The sequence below is a fragment of the Xiphophorus hellerii genome, chromosome 6, assembly GCF_003331165.1.
Source record: "Xiphophorus hellerii strain 12219 chromosome 6, Xiphophorus_hellerii-4.1, whole genome shotgun sequence".
In the NCBI taxonomy this organism is placed as follows: domain Eukaryota; kingdom Metazoa; phylum Chordata; class Actinopteri; order Cyprinodontiformes; family Poeciliidae; genus Xiphophorus; species Xiphophorus hellerii.
In genome coordinates, this window is record NC_045677.1 from 3,081,483 (window position 1) to 3,101,520 (window position 20,038).

General features: G+C 38.7%; 1 protein-coding gene across 4 annotated transcripts in view; it reads right to left on the bottom strand.

The window, feature by feature from the left end:
* The window catches only part of wls (Wnt ligand secretion mediator), a 79,753-nt gene that overhangs the window by 13,054 nt on the left and 46,661 nt on the right, over nucleotides 1–20,038 (bottom strand). For 2 of the 4 annotated variants that reach the window (XM_032566504.1, XM_032566500.1), the window contains exons 2-3: nucleotides 5,621–5,893; nucleotides 44–168 (exon numbers count right to left, since the gene is read on the bottom strand). The exons of the other annotated variants lie outside the window; for them this stretch is intronic. In XM_032566504.1, coding sequence (XP_032422395.1) covers nucleotides 44–168; nucleotides 5,621–5,893 — 398 coding nt within the window. The remainder of the gene's footprint in view (nucleotides 1–43; nucleotides 169–5,620; nucleotides 5,894–20,038) is intronic. 4 annotated transcript variants of the gene reach the window in all.

Below are 20,038 nucleotides of genomic sequence, written 5' to 3' on the forward strand. Positions count from 1 at the left end.
GGTTAAAAACTGAGTTTTGTTACCCTCCGCAGCATTTCTTTACCTTTTCAGAGGTGAAGTTGCAGTTCAGGTTCCTGTGTTCCAACGAGTGAGCCATCTCTGTCCACTCGCTGAACAAATCGTCTCTGTAGGCCAGGCTAGCATCGATGGTGACTACTGCTCCGTCCACTGGAGATGACAATCACCACAGTGATAGCAAAGCTAGCAGGTGCACCAAATTCTCTGATTTAGAGTCTTAAAAGTATTCATACCCTGGCCTTCATGTAAAATACTATGGCTGACAGCTACGCTGGACCATTAAAGCAGGGGAACTGGACAGGGTTGATGGGAGGATGGCTGCAGGAAAGGTGAGTCCAATAAAGACAAAAAATCTGCAAGGCTATAAATGTCGCAAAACCACTAAGATCAGGGACGCACCAATACACTTTTTTCAGTTCTGATATCAATAGAGATATCTGAGGTTTAGTATCGGCCAATCAGATACAGAAAAACAATGATGTATTCAACAAAAACTTTTCTTTTTTAAAGACAGACATGAATGCACTGAATTACTAATGTGTTTGATAACTCTGCATCAATACAGCTCACTTAAATACACCAACAGCTTCACAAACTCAGTCAAACATGTAAAAACAACTTTAACGTGTTCAGTCAGTGCAATTAGAAATAGAACTGTCAAATGGTCCAGAAAATGAATTAAGGAATTCTGAATATAATGTAAAATAAAGTATAACATCGCTCAGAGTGCATAGCATAGAATTAGACCAGTGGTTCTTAACCGGGGTTCGATCGAACCCTAGGGGTTCGGTGAGTCGGTCTCTGGGATTCGGCGGAGCCTCTGCCACGAATATTTTTGTAACATCAATTTGATCAATTATGTAAATTCGTCATGACACACCCCGCTTGGCCATCACTTGCTGCAGGTGATCACGTTACATTAATTGGCCAATCAGTGCTGCGGGGAATTTAGCGTGCTCAGTAGTCACCGTGTGGTTTCTTTCTTAATGTTTTAATCCATACTAACTATGTCAAGCAAAAAAAGAAAGTGGTCGGACAAATATGTACAACATGGATTCACATGTATCACAGAACGTGATGGGAGTCAGCGTCCTATCTGCATGATTTGCAATGTCAAGTTGAGCAACTCTAGTCTCGTACCGGCAAAACTGAAGGAACACTTCTTGAAGCTGCATGGAGATGGGGAATACAAGAACACAACGCTCGCTGAATTCAAGGTGAAAAGCCAGATTCGATGAAAGGGCCACTCTGCCTGCTCTTGGATTTGTACCCATGAACAAACCGATCCTCACCGCATCGTACGAAGTTGCTTACCTGATCGCAAAGCAGGGCAAGCCGCACACCATCGGTGAAACACTCATAAAACCAGCGGCGTTAAAGATGGCGAATCTGATACTCGGAACAGCGGCCGAAGGTAAATTATCCCAAATTCCTCTTTCAAATGACACCATCAGTGACAGAATAGAGTGCATGAGTAAAGACATCTTGGCTCAAGTAGTCGCAGATCTAATTTCAAGTCCGGCAAAATTCAGCCTTCAACTCGACGAGACCACAGACGTTTCTAATCTAAGCCAGCTTGCTGTTTTCGTGCGCTATGTGAAAGACAACATCGTAAAAGAAGAGTTTTCATTTTGTAAGCCTCTTACAACAACAACTAAGGCAGCCGATGTGAAGAAGCTTGTGGATGACTTCCTCAGAGACAACAATCTTTCATGGGATATGGTTTCTGCAGTTTGTACGGACGGAGCTCCAGTCATGCTGGGAAGAAAGTCTGGTTCTGGTGCGCTAGTAAAAGCCGATGCACCACACATCATTGTTACGCATTGTATTCTGCACAGGCATGCGTTGGAAAAAAAAAACCTTGCCTCCAAAAATGGCAGAAGTATTAAAAACTGTAGTGGAATGTGTGAACTATGTGCGAAATAGTGCTCTGAGGCACCGCATCTTCAGGGAGTTGTGTAAAGAAATGGGCTCTGAATTCGAGGTACTCCTCCATTCAAATGTTCGGTGGTTATCCCAGGGACAGGTGCTGAATCGTGTTTTTGCCATGCGTGTGGAATTAGCCCTGTTTTTGCAAGAGCACCAACATTGTCATGCAGATTGCTTCAAAAATCCTGAGTTCATTCTCATTTTAGCATACATGGCTGATATATTCGCAGCTCTAAATCATCTCAATCAGCAGATGCAGGATGATGGAGTCAACATCATGGAAGCAGAAGAAAACCTGAAGGCTTTTCAAAAAAAACTACCGTTATGGAAAGTAAGATCGAAGATGTGTCTGGAATCGGAGACATTTCTGTATCCATGGAACTGAAGCAAACAATTGCCACACACTTAGATGAGCTTGCAAAGTCTCTCGACGGATATTTTCCTACAAGAGAGTCATATCCAGCATGGGTGAGACAGCCGTTCACGTTTGCTGTTGAGACAGCAGATGTCAATTATGAATACCTCGACAAAATCATTGAAATTCAGCAGAGCCAGGTTCAACAGCAACTCTTCAGAACAACAACACTCTCAACGTTTTGGTGTCGACAGTTGGAAAAGTACCCAATTATTGCTAAGAAAACCCTGGAATTTTTTATACCATTTGTTACAACATATCTCTGCGAACAATCCTTTTCGAGGATGCTGGACATAAAAACAAAAAAAAGGAACAGACTTTGCTGTGAAAATGACATGAGAGTAGGACTTGCCAAGGGGAAGCCACGCATATCTGAACTGGTCTCTCAAAAACAACAGCAGAAGTCACACTGATTTGCAGGTATGTAATTTGTTGCGAGTTGTGTTGGTTTTGTTCTTTGATCAAGGGGATGTTCATGCACGGTTCATTTTGTGTACCAGTAAAAAAAATATATATATATATACCTATGTCTTGAATTTGGAAAAAAATCATATTTGATTTATCACTAAAGAAGGGTTCGGTGAATGTGCATATGAAACTGGTGGGTTCGGTACCTCAAACAAAGTTAAGAACCACTGAATTAGACTGAATAGATCCGCTCTTATGTTGAATTAGTTTTTTCCAATATCAGAACCGATATGGATATTAACATCGTATCAGTGCATCTTGATGTATAAATGTTTTTTTCATAAGGTTCCAAGAGTTTAATTCACATCAGGCTTCAGTGCACCGAGAGCATCAACTGATTTTTACATCATCTGTCTGTCAGTGGTTATGATGAGTCAGCACAGCAAAATTAGGTCCTGGTGACAGACAGCCATGCAGCTCAACTTACTGAGCAAAACGTGCTGAAGTCGGTCCGACAGTCACATTTAAATTATTGTTTTCTCCAAGATGCTTAATTATTTAGCCTCTTCTCTCCACAGGGGCCCAAATCTGCTTGATAAAACCTTTAACTAGACCCCAAGCTGGTTTCCAACATCCCAGCTCAGTAAGTTATTATGCATTAAAACTCCATCTTTAGATCACGTTTCAAAGCAGAGTGTTTCCTCCTCCAGCTCTCAGGAGTGCCTCTTGTGCTGCGAAGGAAACGAGGCTTAAAGAAGAGAAAGGAACCCAGTGGCCTGAGCTGGAGAAGAGGGGACAGAAAGGAGGACGGGAAGAAAGAAAAAAGAAAGAAAGAAAGGGGGGAGAACCAGATGAGAGCTGGCAGCAGAGTGTCTCTGCAATGCTCCTCCGCCGTGCCATTGGTCGAGCCCGACACCCTCAAATGTCAGCTCTCTTCAAGCAAACATTCCACTCCGACCCAGAGGCTATTGCCACGGAAACTAAGCCTGCTCAACAGCTGTGTGAGTGCTGGACACAGGTCAGGGGGAAGGAAAGGGGGGGCAGGTAGGTGACATGGATAATATGGGCAACACTCATCAGGGATGAAAACTGAAAAATAAAAACAGGGCAGCCCAAGCAGGAGATGCTTTGTGTTCATTTGTCAGAATCAGCTGACCTTTGACATCACCAGCTTTGATCAGGATTAGTACAGGTTTAAAAGGCCAATTTAATAAATACGGCACACCTGGCTCCACTGGCTTCAATAGGGCAATATGAAATCCCTTTTATTATTTATCCAAATTCCTTTTTTTTCCCCCAGATTCCATTTTTTCCTGTTGTATTTTTTTTTCTGAATTCCATAATATGCAAATATGGTTTGAATAAAAAAAAGTAACAGTAACAAAAGTACCGTAGCTAGAGGTCAACATTTCCTGTTACTTTGCATCACAATTGAAACAGACTGCTGTGGTTCAACAGAACGTTGGTGTTAAACAGTGTTAAAGTATATTTCCTGACTGTGCTACATATCACACAGCATCCCGCTGTCAGAAACACCGAATAAAGCGCACCTGTCTCCCAGAGCACCAAAGCACCTCGAGTTACTCAGAGAGATAAAAAGACGAATTAAAATGAGTCTGCAGCATCTGGCAACGAGAGGCATCTGTGGACTTGGCTGAATCACTAAGTTGTTTGTCAGTAGGCCAGCCTGTAAACAACTCAGACTCCTGACACATTCCCAGTGAAGCCTGCCAACACCGACAGCCAGGAAATTATCTTCATGACTCGGCTGACGTTGTTTAGGCTGAGCTGCAACTCCAACAAAATGACACGTTTCTACTAAATATTTTACCAAAAACATTCCATTGGTTCCATTTCTCGGTTTGGGTTCAAAAGTGTACAAAAAAATCTAAACAAATTCTTATTTTCTAGATTGCAAAAAGACTCACATTTCAACAGTTTACCATTTAGACAATGAAACAGTTAGAGGCTCTTTCCCAGCATAAGCTCAGTATAAGAACCAGCATTTTACTCTTTTTGCTTCAGTCTTCCACCAGAACAGGCTAGCTGCAGAGACATCCTCTGATACAACTTAAGACAATGCAAGATGAGGTCAAAGGTAAACTCCACAAACTGGATCCACATTAGGACTAAACTGTCTGACAGTAAAAATTCCTCTGAATTCCTCTGGCGTTTGCAAACAAAGGCTAAAAAAAAAAAAAGGAGGAAAAAAGGAACTGCACTGGAATTTATAACATGAGCGATTAGATTTGCCAAAGGGTAAATATTGCCAAGAGCTTTTTAGTTACAGAATATTTTCTTTCAGATTGTGAAACTGTAAAACACTAAAGGCAAAATGTTGACGAATTAAACCAGATATTTAAATGCAATGGAAAATGTTTTCATCATTTGCTGTATGCCATTAAAATACAGCATATAGCAATACCATAACAAGCTAGTTGAAGGAAACCTAAAATGTTTCTGCAAGACTCAGACACAATTATTCCACATACTAAGAAATGTATGTAAACATCTGAATTTGAAGAAATCAAAAACACAAAATAAAATCTCTTATTTTTGGCATTAAACAAATGAACATAATTTGGGTAATCTCAACTGGTCAAGTTCAGTGTGATTTAATGTCAGGCAGTTAGAAGGAATAGTTTTTTGTCACACAGTGTAAACAGCTGGTTAACTCCAGACATGCAAAAGAGATGCAGAAAAAAAAAAATTACACAAGAACTTCATAAAATGACTTCTAGATAGAAGTTAATACCTTTTAATTCTAACCTTCAGTATCTTCCTCTCAGTCTAGTAAAACCTGATGCTGCCGCCCTTCCTAAAGCTTCCTAAAGCTGCTTTGGTTCTCACCGATCGGGTTGTTCATATTGAAAGCGATGTCGAACTGCAGGATGACCAGTATGAACTGGAACCAGGGGCTCATCTCTTTCTTGGGCATGGGAATGTGCGCGGCGAACACAATGTGGTTAGCCTCGATCTTCTGAGCCGTGGCCTCATCGAACGTCTTGACCTTCTTACACTGGTGAACACCCCATGGCATGAACCACTTGGTCTTCGGTGCATCTTTGTCTTTGTCCACACATTTTGTTGTCAGGTATTCCACCGCACTGGTGGGACTGGGAGCTGTGGGACAGATAGAAATGTTGGGATGAACGTTACAATAAGTACTGCAGGAAAGCTTTACTCTGAAACCTCTACAGCTGCGCGGATTGAATGCAATTAGCAACTGAATAAGGTTGGAGCTGATGAGTTCAAGTGTTTTCTGAAACATCGTAAAGACAGTTCCTGATCACTGAGGCAATAAGAGGTCAGTGAGGAAGGCAGCACCACTTTCTACATTCAGATTCATGAGCTTCACAAGAAGCTGATAGTTTCTACTCACATGACATCACTAAAACATTTAGTTCCTGCTGAGAGAGCTCAAAGTAGGATGTGTACTTTGTCAGTTTCCAGGTGGAAGCACAAGTATAAGGCTCATTTCCTGAGTTGTAGATGCAACGGCTAAAGAAATTTAACTGAATCGATTTTATTGGGGCCTGCCATGCAAAGCAATGGCAGGAACCTATTACTATTGTCGGAGAAAGTGTTTCTTTCTTCTTCTTTATTGGGGCCTGCCATGCAAAGCAATGGCAGGAACCTATTACTCTACACCCAACAAGCGTCTCTTTATTATTGGGGCCTGCCATGCAAAGCAATGGCAGGAACCTATTACTCTACACCCAACAAGCGTCTCTTTATTGGGGCCTGCCATGCAAAGCAATGGCAGGAACCTATTACTATTGTCGGAGAGAAGCGTCTCTTTAATATTCTTTATTCTTCCGTAACCGTTAATGCGGCTCATACCGCTTGGTGCACACCTACAAATGAGGTATCAAAACGTGCAGAAAATTCACGCCATTGGAGCTATTACTTGTGGTGGGATTTGGGCTTAACGTGGCGACATAATTCGCAAAACACTACGAAAAAAACCCCATTATAAGTCAATGGGAAAAATCCTAGAAATACCCTATTTTTGAGGATTTTCTGTGTCGTCACAAATTCACCTAGAAATGCCATTCAAATTTCATTTTGTAGATACGTCTGTGATCTCTTCGAAAGTGAAGACGGCTCGTCGATACCAGTTACGGTTTGTCCACAATTTGCCTCTAAGCGACCCAAAGTTTCTCATTTTTCTTCAAATTAGAGTGACAGCCCATCTCGGTTCAGATCTGGGCACAACATTTCTTTCTCTCATCGCTGTAAATGCTCTGAGTGAGGTACAGATATGAATCTCGGGACTATCGCAGAAGACACATTGAACTGTCATACGCTACAAACGCTTTTTGAATATGTATTACGGTTCCTGAACAGGAAGGATTTGTTTCCAATGCTTCTTTTCAGTAAAACGTGTTTGCTCAAACACACAATTGTGTGTTTGACAGCTCAGAGCTCAGAGCTCACACCCTGCTGAGACCATTATTTACCATAGCAACGGATCTCAAGAGGCTATTGGCTGCTGATTTGTACTACAAATACGCATCGCTGTAGTTCTATCTATCCTCAGTTGAAACAGATCAGGACTGAGAACTGGCCTTTAGAACTACCTGCTGCTATGGGCTGTATATAACTGATTTAACTCAGTAACTGTTACACATGGGATTAGTTTGGAACTTTAAAATTAAGCATACTGAAAATTTCAAAATAAAAGCCTTGAATATTTTACATGACGTAATTGCTCTTTTTGGCCGTATATGACTTTTTCATCCAAAGCAATGTTACACATGGGATTAGTTTGGAACTTTAAAATTAAGCATACTGAAAATTTCAAAATAAAAGCCTTGAATATTTTACATGACGTAATTGCTCTTTTTGGCCGTATATGACTTTTTCATCCACAGCACTGTTACACATGGGATTAGTTCGGAACTTTAAAATGGAGCATAATAATAATTTCAAAATAAAAGCCTTGAATATTTTTACATCAGGCAATTGCTGTTTTTGGCTTTATGTGACTTTTTCATCCAAAGCACTGTTACACATGGTATTAGTTCAGAACTTTAAAATGAAGCGTAATGAAAATTTCAAAATAAAAGCCTTGAATATTTTTAAATCATGTAATTGCTGTTTTTGGCTTTGTATGACTTTTTCATCCAAAGCACTGTTACACATGGGATTAGTTTGGCCCTCTGAAATGAAGCATACTGAAAATTTCAAAATAAAAGCCTTGAATATTTTTACATCATGTAATTGCTCTTTTTGGCTTTATTTGACTTTTTCATCCAAAGCACTGTTACACATGGTATTAGTTTGGCCCTTTGAAATGAAGCATACTGAAAATTTCAAAATAAAAGCCTTGAATATTTTTACATGACGTAATTGCTCTTTTTGGCTTTATATAACTGATTTAACCCAGCAATTGTTACACATGGGATTAGTGTGGCAATTTAAAATTAAGCTTGATGAAAATTTCAAAATAAAAGCCTTGAATATTATTACATCAGGTAATTGCTGTTTTTGGCTTTATTTGACTTTTTCATCCAAAGCACTGTTACACATGGTATTAGTTTGGCCCTTTGAAATGAAGCTTAACAAAAATTTCAAAATAAAAGCGGCCAGAAAACATTGGTAAGCACAAACAAACTACATTTAAATAGAATGAATGTAAAACCAAAACTCAGTATACTGGAATATGCATATAGTTTATTGATTTTGCTAACATTAGCGTTTCTGCTGATTTTAGCTGATATACTTACTTTATAATACTGAATGGTGCACGTCCGCCTCGCTTAACGTTCTTGCGGTTCTCCGCGTGCCACTGATTATGTTGCGGCGTTCTTTAGCGTCGACGCCGATTTGTGGCGTGACGACGCCGGGCCCATGCCCGACGGGCGCGCCTTGGCAGGCCCCGGCTAAATTTCTTCCGAAATTTTCTAGTATTCTTTATTTTTCTTCCGTAACCGTTAATGCGGCTCATACCGCTGGGTGCACACCTACAAATGAGGTATCAAAACGTGCAGAAAATTCACGCCATTGGAGCTATTATTTTTGGTGAGATTTGGGCTTAACGTGGCGACATAATTCGCAAAAAACTACGAAAAAAACCCCATTATAAGTCAATGGGAAAAATCCTAGAAATACCCTATTTTTGAGGATTTTCTGTGTCGTCACAAATTCACCTAGAAATGCCATTCAAATTTCATTTTGTAGATACGTCTGTGATCTCTTCGAAAGTGAAGACGGCTCGTCGATACCAGTTACGGTTTGTCCACAATTTGCCTCTAAGCGACCCAAAGTTTCTCATTTTTGCTCAAATTAGAGTGAGAGCCGATCTCGGTTCAGATCTGGGCACAACATTTCTTTCTCTCATCGCTGTAAATGCTCTGAGTGAGGTACAGATATGAATCTCGGGACTATCGCAGAAGACACATTGACCTGTCATACGCTCCAAACGCTTTTCGAATATGTATTACGGTTCCCGAACAGGAAGGATTTGTTTCCAATGCTTTTTGTCAGTAAAACGTGTTTGCTCAAACACACAATTGTGTGTTTGACAGCTCAGAGCTCAGAGCTCACACCCTGCTGAGACCATTATTTGCCATAGCAACGGATCTCAAGAGGCTATTGGCTGCTGGTTTGGACTACAAATACGCATCGCTGTAGTTCTATCTATCCTCAGTTGAAACAGATCAGGACTGAACTGGCCTTTAGAACTAATTGCTGCTATGGGCTGTATATAACTGATTTAACTCAGTAACTGTTACACATGGGATTAGTTTGGAACTTTAAAATTAAGCATATTGAAAATTTCAAAATAAAAGCCCTGAATATTTTTACATGACGTAATTGCTCTTTTTGGCTTTATTTGACTTTTCCATCCAAAGCACTGTTACACATGGGATTAGTTTGGCCCTCTGAAATGAAGCATACTGAAAATTTCAAAATAAAAGCCTTGAATATTTTTACATCATGTAATTGCTTTTTTTGGCCGTATGTGACTTTTTCATCCAAAGCACTGTTACACATGGGATTAGTTTGGAACTTTAAAATGGAGCATAATAATAATTTCAAAATAAAAGCCTTGAATATTTTTTACATCATGTAATTGCTGTTTTTGGCTTTGTATGACTTTTTCATCCAACGCACTGTTACACATGGGATTAGTTCGGAACTTTAAAATGGAGCATAATAATAATTTCAAAATAAAAGCCTTGAATATTTTTACATCATGTAATTGCTCTTTTTGGCTTTATTTGACTTTTTCATCCAAAGCACTGTTACACATGGTATTAGTTTGGCCCTTTGAAATGAAGCATACTGAAAATTTCAAAATAAAAGCCTTGAATATTTTTTACATGAAGTAATTGCTCTTTTTGGCTTTATTTGACTTTTTCATCCAAAGCACTGTTACACGTGGTATTAGTTCGGAACTTTGAAATGAAGCATACTGAAAATTTCAAAATAAAAGCCTTGAATATTTTTACATGACGTAATTGCTCTTTTTGGCTTTATTTGACTTTTTCATCTAAAGCACTGTTACACATGGTATTAGTTTGGCCCTTTGAAATGAAGCATACTGAAAATTTCAAAATAAAAGCCTTGAATATTTTTACATGACGTAATTGCTCTTTTTGGCTTTATATAACTGATTTAACCCAGCAATTGTTACACATGGGATTAGTGTGGCAATTTAAAATTAAGCTTGATGAAAATTTCAAAATAAAAGCCTTGAATATTATTACATCAGGTAATTGCTGTTTTTGGCTTTATTTGACTTTTTCATCCAAAGCACTGTTACACATGGTATTAGTTTGGCCCTTTGAAATGAAGCTTAACAAAAATTTCAAAATAAAAGCGGCCAGAAAACATTGGTAAGCACAAACAAACTACATTTAAATAGAATGAATGTAAAACCAAAACTCAGTATACTGGAATATGCATATAGTTTATTGATTTTGCTAACATTAGCGTTTCTGCTGATTTTAGCTGATATACTTACTTTATAATACTGAATGGTGCACGTCCGCCTCGCTTAACGTTCTTGCGGTTCTCCGCGTGCCACTGATTACGTTGCGGCGTTCTTTAGCGTCGACGCCGATTTGTGGCGTGACGACGCCGGGCCCATGCCCGACGGGCGCGCCTTGGCAGGCCCCGGCTAAATTTCTTCCGAAATTTTCTAGTATTCTTTATTGTTCTTCCGTAACCGTTAATGCGGCTCATACCGCTGGGTGCACACCTACAAATGAGGTATCAAAACGTGCAGAAAATTCACGCCATTGGAGCTATTATTTTTGGTGAGATTTGGGCTTAACGTGGCGACATAATTCGCAAAAAACTACGAAAAAAACCCCATTATAAGTCAATGGGAAAAATCCTAGAAATACCCTATTTTTGAGGATTTTCTGTGTCGTCACAAATTCACCTAGAAATGCCATTCAAATTTCATTTTGTAGATACGTCTGTGATCTCTTCGAAAGTGAAGACGGCTCGTCGATACCAGTTACGGTTTGTCCACAATTTGCCTCTAAGCGACCCAAAGTTTCTCATTTTTGCTCAAATTAGAGTGAGAGCCGATCTCGGTTCAGATCTGGGCACAACATTTCTTTCTCTCATCGCTGTAAATGCTCTGAGTGAGGTACAGATATGAATCTCGGGACTATCGCAGAAGACACATTGACCTGTCATACGCTCCAAACGCTTTTCGAATATGTATTACGGTTCCCGAACAGGAAGGATTTGTTTCCAATGCTTTTTGTCAGTAAAACGTGTTTGCTCAAACACACAATTGTGTGTTTGACAGCTCAGAGCTCAGAGCTCACACCCTGCTGAGACCATTATTTGCCATAGCAACGGATCTCAAGAGGCTATTGGCTGCTGGTTTGGACTACAAATACGCATCGCTGTAGTTCTATCTATCCTCAGTTGAAACAGATCAGGACTGAACTGGCCTTTAGAACTAATTGCTGCTATGGGCTGTATATAACTGATTTAACTCAGTAACTGTTACACATGGGATTAGTTTGGAACTTTAAAATTAAGCATATTGAAAATTTCAAAATAAAAGCCCTGAATATTTTTACATGACGTAATTGCTCTTTTTGGCTTTATTTGACTTTTCCATCCAAAGCACTGTTACACATGGGATTAGTTTGGCCCTCTGAAATGAAGCATACTGAAAATTTCAAAATAAAAGCCTTGAATATTTTTACATCATGTAATTGCTTTTTTTGGCCGTATGTGACTTTTTCATCCAAAGCACTGTTACACATGGGATTAGTTTGGAACTTTAAAATGGAGCATAATAATAATTTCAAAATAAAAGCCTTGAATATTTTTTACATCATGTAATTGCTGTTTTTGGCTTTGTATGACTTTTTCATCCAACGCACTGTTACACATGGGATTAGTTCGGAACTTTAAAATGGAGCATAATAATAATTTCAAAATAAAAGCCTTGAATATTTTTACATCATGTAATTGCTCTTTTTGGCTTTATTTGACTTTTTCATCCAAAGCACTGTTACACATGGTATTAGTTTGGCCCTTTGAAATGAAGCATACTGAAAATTTCAAAATAAAAGCCTTGAATATTTTTTACATGAAGTAATTGCTCTTTTTGGCTTTATTTGACTTTTTCATCCAAAGCACTGTTACACGTGGTATTAGTTCGGAACTTTGAAATGAAGCATACTGAAAATTTCAAAATAAAAGCCTTGAATATTTTTACATGACGTAATTGCTCTTTTTGGCTTTATTTGACTTTTTCATCTAAAGCACTGTTACACATGGTATTAGTTTGGCCCTTTGAAATGAAGCATACTGAAAATTTCAAAATAAAAGCCTTGAATATTTTTACATGACGTAATTGCTCTTTTTGGCTTTATATAACTGATTTAACCCAGCAATTGTTACACATGGGATTAGTGTGGCAATTTAAAATTAAGCTTGATGAAAATTTCAAAATAAAAGCCTTGAATATTATTACATCAGGTAATTGCTGTTTTTGGCTTTATTTGACTTTTTCATCCAAAGCACTGTTACACATGGTATTAGTTTGGCCCTTTGAAATGAAGCTTAACAAAAATTTCAAAATAAAAGCGGCCAGAAAACATTGGTAAGCACAAACAAACTACATTTAAATAGAATGAATGTAAAACCAAAACTCAGTATACTGGAATATGCATATAGTTTATTGATTTTGCTAACATTAGCGTTTCTGCTGATTTTAGCTGATATACTTACTTTATAATACTGAATGGTGCACGTCCGCCTCGCTTAACGTTCTTGCGGTTCTCCGCGTGCCACTGATTACGTTGCGGCGTTCTTTAGCGTCGACGCCGATTTGTGGCGTGACGACGCCGGGCCCATGCCCGACGGGCGCGCCTTGGCAGGCCCCGGCTAAATTTCTTCCGAAATTTTCTAGTATTCTTTATTGTTCTTCCGTAACCGTTAATGCGGCTCATACCGCTGGGTGCACACCTACAAATGAGGTATCAAAACGTGCAGAAAATTCACGCCATTGGAGCTATTATTTTTGGTGAGATTTGGGCTTAACGTGGCGACATAATTCGCAAAAAACTACGAAAAAAACCCCATTATAAGTCAATGGGAAAAATCCTAGAAATACCCTATTTTTGAGGATTTTCTGTGTCGTCACAAATTCACCTAGAAATGCCATTCAAATTTCATTTTGTAGATACGTCTGTGATCTCTTCGAAAGTGAAGACGGCTCGTCGATACCAGTTACGGTTTGTCCACAATTTGCCTCTAAGCGACCCAAAGTTTCTCATTTTTGCTCAAATTAGAGTGAGAGCCGATCTCGGTTCAGATCTGGGCACAACATTTCTTTCTCTCATCGCTGTAAATGCTCTGAGTGAGGTACAGATATGAATCTCGGGACTATCGCAGAAGACACATTGACCTGTCATACGCTCCAAACGCTTTTCGAATATGTATTACGGTTCCCGAACAGGAAGGATTTGTTTCCAATGCTTTTTGTCAGTAAAACGTGTTTGCTCAAACACACAATTGTGTGTTTGACAGCTCAGAGCTCAGAGCTCACACCCTGCTGAGACCATTATTTGCCATAGCAACGGATCTCAAGAGGCTATTGGCTGCTGGTTTGGACTACAAATACGCATCGCTGTAGTTCTATCTATCCTCAGTTGAAACAGATCAGGACTGAACTGGCCTTTAGAACTAATTGCTGCTATGGGCTGTATATAACTGATTTAACTCAGTAACTGTTACACATGGGATTAGTTTGGAACTTTAAAATTAAGCATATTGAAAATTTCAAAATAAAAGCCCTGAATATTTTTACATGACGTAATTGCTCTTTTTGGCTTTATTTGACTTTTCCATCCAAAGCACTGTTACACATGGGATTAGTTTGGCCCTCTGAAATGAAGCATACTGAAAATTTCAAAATAAAAGCCTTGAATATTTTTACATCATGTAATTGCTTTTTTTGGCCGTATGTGACTTTTTCATCCAAAGCACTGTTACACATGGGATTAGTTTGGAACTTTAAAATGGAGCATAATAATAATTTCAAAATAAAAGCCTTGAATATTTTTTACATCATGTAATTGCTGTTTTTGGCTTTGTATGACTTTTTCATCCAACGCACTGTTACACATGGGATTAGTTCGGAACTTTAAAATGGAGCATAATAATAATTTCAAAATAAAAGCCTTGAATATTTTTACATCATGTAATTGCTCTTTTTGGCTTTATTTGACTTTTTCATCCAAAGCACTGTTACACATGGTATTAGTTTGGCCCTTTGAAATGAAGCATACTGAAAATTTCAAAATAAAAGCCTTGAATATTTTTTACATGAAGTAATTGCTCTTTTTGGCTTTATTTGACTTTTTCATCCAAAGCACTGTTACACGTGGTATTAGTTCGGAACTTTGAAATGAAGCATACTGAAAATTTCAAAATAAAAGCCTTGAATATTTTTACATGACGTAATTGCTCTTTTTGGCTTTATTTGACTTTTTCATCTAAAGCACTGTTACACATGGTATTAGTTTGTCCCTTTGAAATGAAGCATACTGAAAATTTCAAAATAAAAGCCTTGAATATTTTTACATCATGTAATGCTCTTTTTGGCTTTATTTGACTTTTTCATCCAAAGCACTGTTACACATGGGATTAGTTTGGCGCTTTGAAATGAAGCTTAACAAACATTTCAAAATAAAAGCCTTGAATATTTTTACATCAGCTACTTGTGTTTTGAGCATTATATAACTATTTTAACCCAATGACTGTTACGCATGGGATTAGTTTGGCCCTTTGAAATGAAGTTTAACAAAACTTCCAAAATAAAAGCCTTGACAACATTTTAAATCATACTGAATGGTGCACGTCCGCCTCGCTTAACGTTCTTGCGGTTCTCCGCGTGCCACTGATTACGTTGCGGCGTTCTTTAGCGTCGACGCCAATTTGTGGCGTGACGACGCCGGGCCCAAGCCCAACGGGCGCGCCTTGGCAGGCCCCGGCTAAATTTCTTCCGAAATTTTCTAGTTATAATTCTTTATTTTTCTTCCGTCACCGTTAATGCGGCTCATACCGCTGGGTGCACACCTACAAATGAGGTATCAAAACGTGCAGAAAATTCACGCCATTGGAGCTATTATTTTTGGTGGGATTTGGGGTTAACGTGGCGACATAATTCGCAAAAAACTACGAAAAAAACCCCATTATAAGTCAATGGGAAAAATCCTGGAAATACCCTATTTTTGAGGATTTTCTGTGTCGTCACAAATTCACCTAGAAATGCCATTCAAATTTCATTTTGTAGATACGTCTGTGATCTCTTCGAAAGTGAAGACGGCTCGTCGATACCAGTTACGGTTTGTCCACAATTTGCCTCTAAGCGACCCAAAGTTTCTCATTTTTCCGAAAATTACAGTGCTTCTCTCGCTGATTAGAGTGAGAGATGAAGACAACTTTTTCAACCCAAATCATTTTTGAAATCGCCATCACGCCCACAAATATCGCACGATTAGTATCAAAATCGGTCCTGACATTGATACGCCTGTCTGCTCCGGTAAAATGTTTTCGAAATTTATCTAGACCGTACGGTTTTCTGTCACGGTGCTTCAGAGCAAAGTCATGCGACAGGATTTTCTGAGGCTGTCTGAGGCTCTCTCCCATGTATTTGAATAGAATTTCAGATCTGGGCACAACATTTCTTTCTCTCATCACTGTAAATGTTCTGAGTGAGGTACAGATATGAATCTCGGGACTATCGCAGAAGACACATAGGCCTGTCATACGCTCCAAACGCTTTTCGAATATGTATTACGGTTCCCGAACAGGAAGGATTTGTTTCCAATGCTTCTTTTCAGTAAAATGTGTTTGCTCAAACACACAATTGTGTGTTTGACAGCTCAGAGCTCAGAGCTCACACCCTGCTGAGACCATTATTTGCCATAGCAACGGATCTCAAGAGGCTATTGGCTGCTGGTTTGGACTACAGATACGCATCATTGTAGTTCTATCTATAGTGGAACCCTCAGTTGAAACAGATCAGGACTGAACTGGCCTTTAGAACTATTTGCTGCTATGGGCTGTATATAACTGATTTAACTCAGGAACTGTTACACATGGTATTAGTTTGGAACTTTAAAATTAAGCATAATAATAATTTCAAAATAAAAGCCTTGAATATTTTTACATCAGGTAATTGCTGTTTTTGGCTTTATTTGACTTTTTCATCCAAAGCACTGTTACACATGGTATTAGTTTGGCCCTTTGAAATGAAGCTTAACAAAAATTTCAAAATAAAAGCTTTGAATATTTTTACATCATGTAATTGCTCTTTTTGGCTTTATATGACTTTTTCATCCAAAGCACTGTTACACATGGGATTAGTTCGGAACTTTAAAATGGAGCATAATAATAATTTCAAAATAAAAGCCTTGAATATTTTTACATCAGGTAATTGCGCTTTTTGGCTTTATGTGACTTTTTTATCCAAAGCACTGTTACACAATGGAATAGTTTGGCCCTCTGAAATGAAGCATACTGAAAATTTCAAAATAAAAGCCTTGAATATTTTTACGTCATGTAATTGCTCTTTTTGGCCGTATATGACTTTTTCATCCAAAGCACTGTTACACATGGGATTTGTTAGGAACTTTAAAATGGAGCATAATAATAATTTCAAAATAAAAGCCTTGAATATTTTTACGTCATGCAATTGCTCTTTTTGGCCGTATATGACTTTTTCATCCAAAGCACTGTTACACATGGGATTAGTTCGGAACTTTAAAATGGAGCATAATAATAATTTCAAAATAAAAGCCTTGCATATTTTTACATCAGGTAATTGCGCTTTTTGGCTTTATGTGACTTTTTTATCCAAAGCACTGTTACACATGGGATTCGTTCAGAACTTTAAAATGGAGCATACTGAAAATTTCAAAATAAAAGCCTTGAGAATTCTTACATGAGATTATTGCTGTTTTGAGCACTATATAACTGATTTTATCCAATGACTGTTATTCATGGGATTAGGTTGGCCCTTTGAAATGAAGTTTAACAAAACTTCCAAAATAAAAGCCTTGACAAAAATTTTAAATCGTACCGAATGGTGCACGTCCGCCTTGCTTAACGTTCTTGCGGTTCTCCGCGTGCCATTGATTACGTTGCGGCGTCCTTTAGCGTCGACGCCGATTTGTGGCGTGACGACGCCGGGCCCGAGCCCGACGGGCGCGCCTTGGCAGGCCCCGGCTAAATTTCTTCCGAAATTTTCTAGTTGGGGCCTGCCATGCAAAGCAATGGCAGGAACCTATTACTCTACACCCAACAAAGTGTCTCTTTAATATTATTATAATTCTTTATTTTTCTTCCGTAACCGTTAATGCGGCTCATACCGCTGGGTGCACACCTACAAATGAGGTATCAAAACGTGCAGAAAATTCACGCCATTGGAGCTATTACTTCTGGTGGGATTTGGGCTTAACGTGGCGACATAATTCGCAAAAAACTACGAAAAAAACCCCATTATAACTCAATGGGAAAAATCCTAGAAATACCCTATTTTTGAGGATTTGCTGTGTCGTCACAAATTCACCTAGAAATGCCATTCAAATTTCATTTTGTAGATACGTCTGTGATCTCTTCGAAAGTGAAGACGGCTCGTCGATACCAGTTACGGTTTGTCCACAATTTGCCTCTAAGCGACCCAAAGTTTCTCATTTTTCCTAAAGTTAGAGGGCTTCTCTCGCTGATTAGAGTGAGAGATCAAGACAACTTTTTCAACCCAAATCATTTTTGAAATCGCCATCACGGCCACAAATATCGCACGATTAGTATCAAAATCGGTCCTGACATTGATACGCCTGTCTGCTCCGGTAAAATGTTTTCGAAATTTATCTAGACCGTACGGTTTTCTGTCACGGTGCTTCAGAGCAAAGTCATGCGACAGGATTTTCTGAGGCTCTCAGGCTGTCTCACTGACACTTCACACCTTGGTGTGAAACTTATTTAACATAGCAACGGATCTCAAGAGGCTATTGGCTGCTGATTTGGACTACAAATACGCATCATTGTAGTTCTATCTATCCTCAGTTGAAACAGATCAGGACTTAACTGGCCTTTATAACTACTTGCTGCTATGGGCTGTATATAACTGATTTAACTCAGTAACTGTTACACATGGGATTAGTTTTGAACTTTAAAATGAAGCTTAACAAAAATTTCACAATAAAAGCCTTGAATATTTTTACATCATGTAATTGCTCTTTTTGGCTTTATTTGACTTTTTCATCCAAAGCACTGTTACACATGGTATTAGTTTGGCCCTTTGAAATGAAGCTTAACAAAAATTTCAAAATAAAAGCCTTGAATATTTTTACATCAGAAAATTGCTCTTTTGAGCTGTATATAACTGATTTAACCCAGCAATTGTTACACATGGGATTAGTGTGGCAATTTAAAATTAAGCTTGATGAAAATTTCAAAATAAAAGCCTTGAATATTTTTACATCAGGTAATTGCTCTTTTTGGCTTTATTTGACTTTTTCATCCAAAGCACTGTTACACATGGTATTAGTTTGGCCCTTTGAAATGAAGCATACTGAAAATTTCAAAATAAAAGCCTTGAATATTTTTACATGACGTAATTGCTCTTTTTGGCTTTATTTGACTTTTTCATCCAAAGCACTGTTACACATGGTATTAGTTCGGCCCTTTGAAATGAAGCATACTGAAAATTTCAAAATAAAAGCCTTGAATATTTTTACATGACGTAATTGCTCTTTTTGGCTTTATTTGACTTTTTCATCCAAAGCACTCTTACACGTGGTATTAGTTCAGAACTTTAAAATGAAGCATACTGAAAATTTCAAAATAAAAGCCTTGAATATTTTTACATCAGCTACTTGCGTTTTGAGCATTATATAACTGATTTAACCCAATGACTATTACACATGGGATTAAAATAGACTGTTTTGCATGAGCAGCAGATAGATCCTCTATTGCACATGTGTCAAACTCAAGGCCCGCGGGCCACATGTGGCCCGCTACGTCATTTTATGTGGCCCTCTCCCCCCTACCACCGTTTTACAGCCCCATTGATTGACTTAAAATAGTTTTTGAGCACGAATTGACTACAAACTACATATCCCATAATGCCTTCCGATTCTTACCAACCAACATTACGGCTTCTCGCCACTAGAGTGCAGCAGAGTCACCTCAAGCTGATTATTAATTTTCCCAGCGAATAAAACTGAAACATCGACAAGCTAAGAAGCTAAAGAGCGAAGTCCCGTGATGTTTCAATCGAGGACTTTTACCGTCTACTGCCCCCTGATTTGATGCCACAGCTTCGACTCCACGCAGCTCGTGTTTTGTCCACGTTTGGAAGCACCTATCTGTGCGAACAGATGTTTTCAATAATGACTTTAAACAAGACCAAGCACAGATCGCGCATTACTGACGAAAACCTACACGCCGTTTTGCGGATTGCCACAGAATAGAACTAAAACCAGACATCGACGAACTGACCAGGGGAAAACGGTGCCTGACATCCGGCCAGAAAACATTGGTAAGCACGAACAAACTACATTTAAATAGAATGAATGTAAAACCAAAACTCAGTATACTGGAATATGCATATAGTTTATTGATTTTGCTTGTGTTTTGTTTATTTACAGAACACAACACAATGAGGATGTGTGTGAGTTGGTGACAGGGTGAAGAGGGATCAGCGTTGTGTTCAAGGACAGGCAACGTCACCTCATTGTTTTGTTCTTATGTGAAATGCATGTTCGT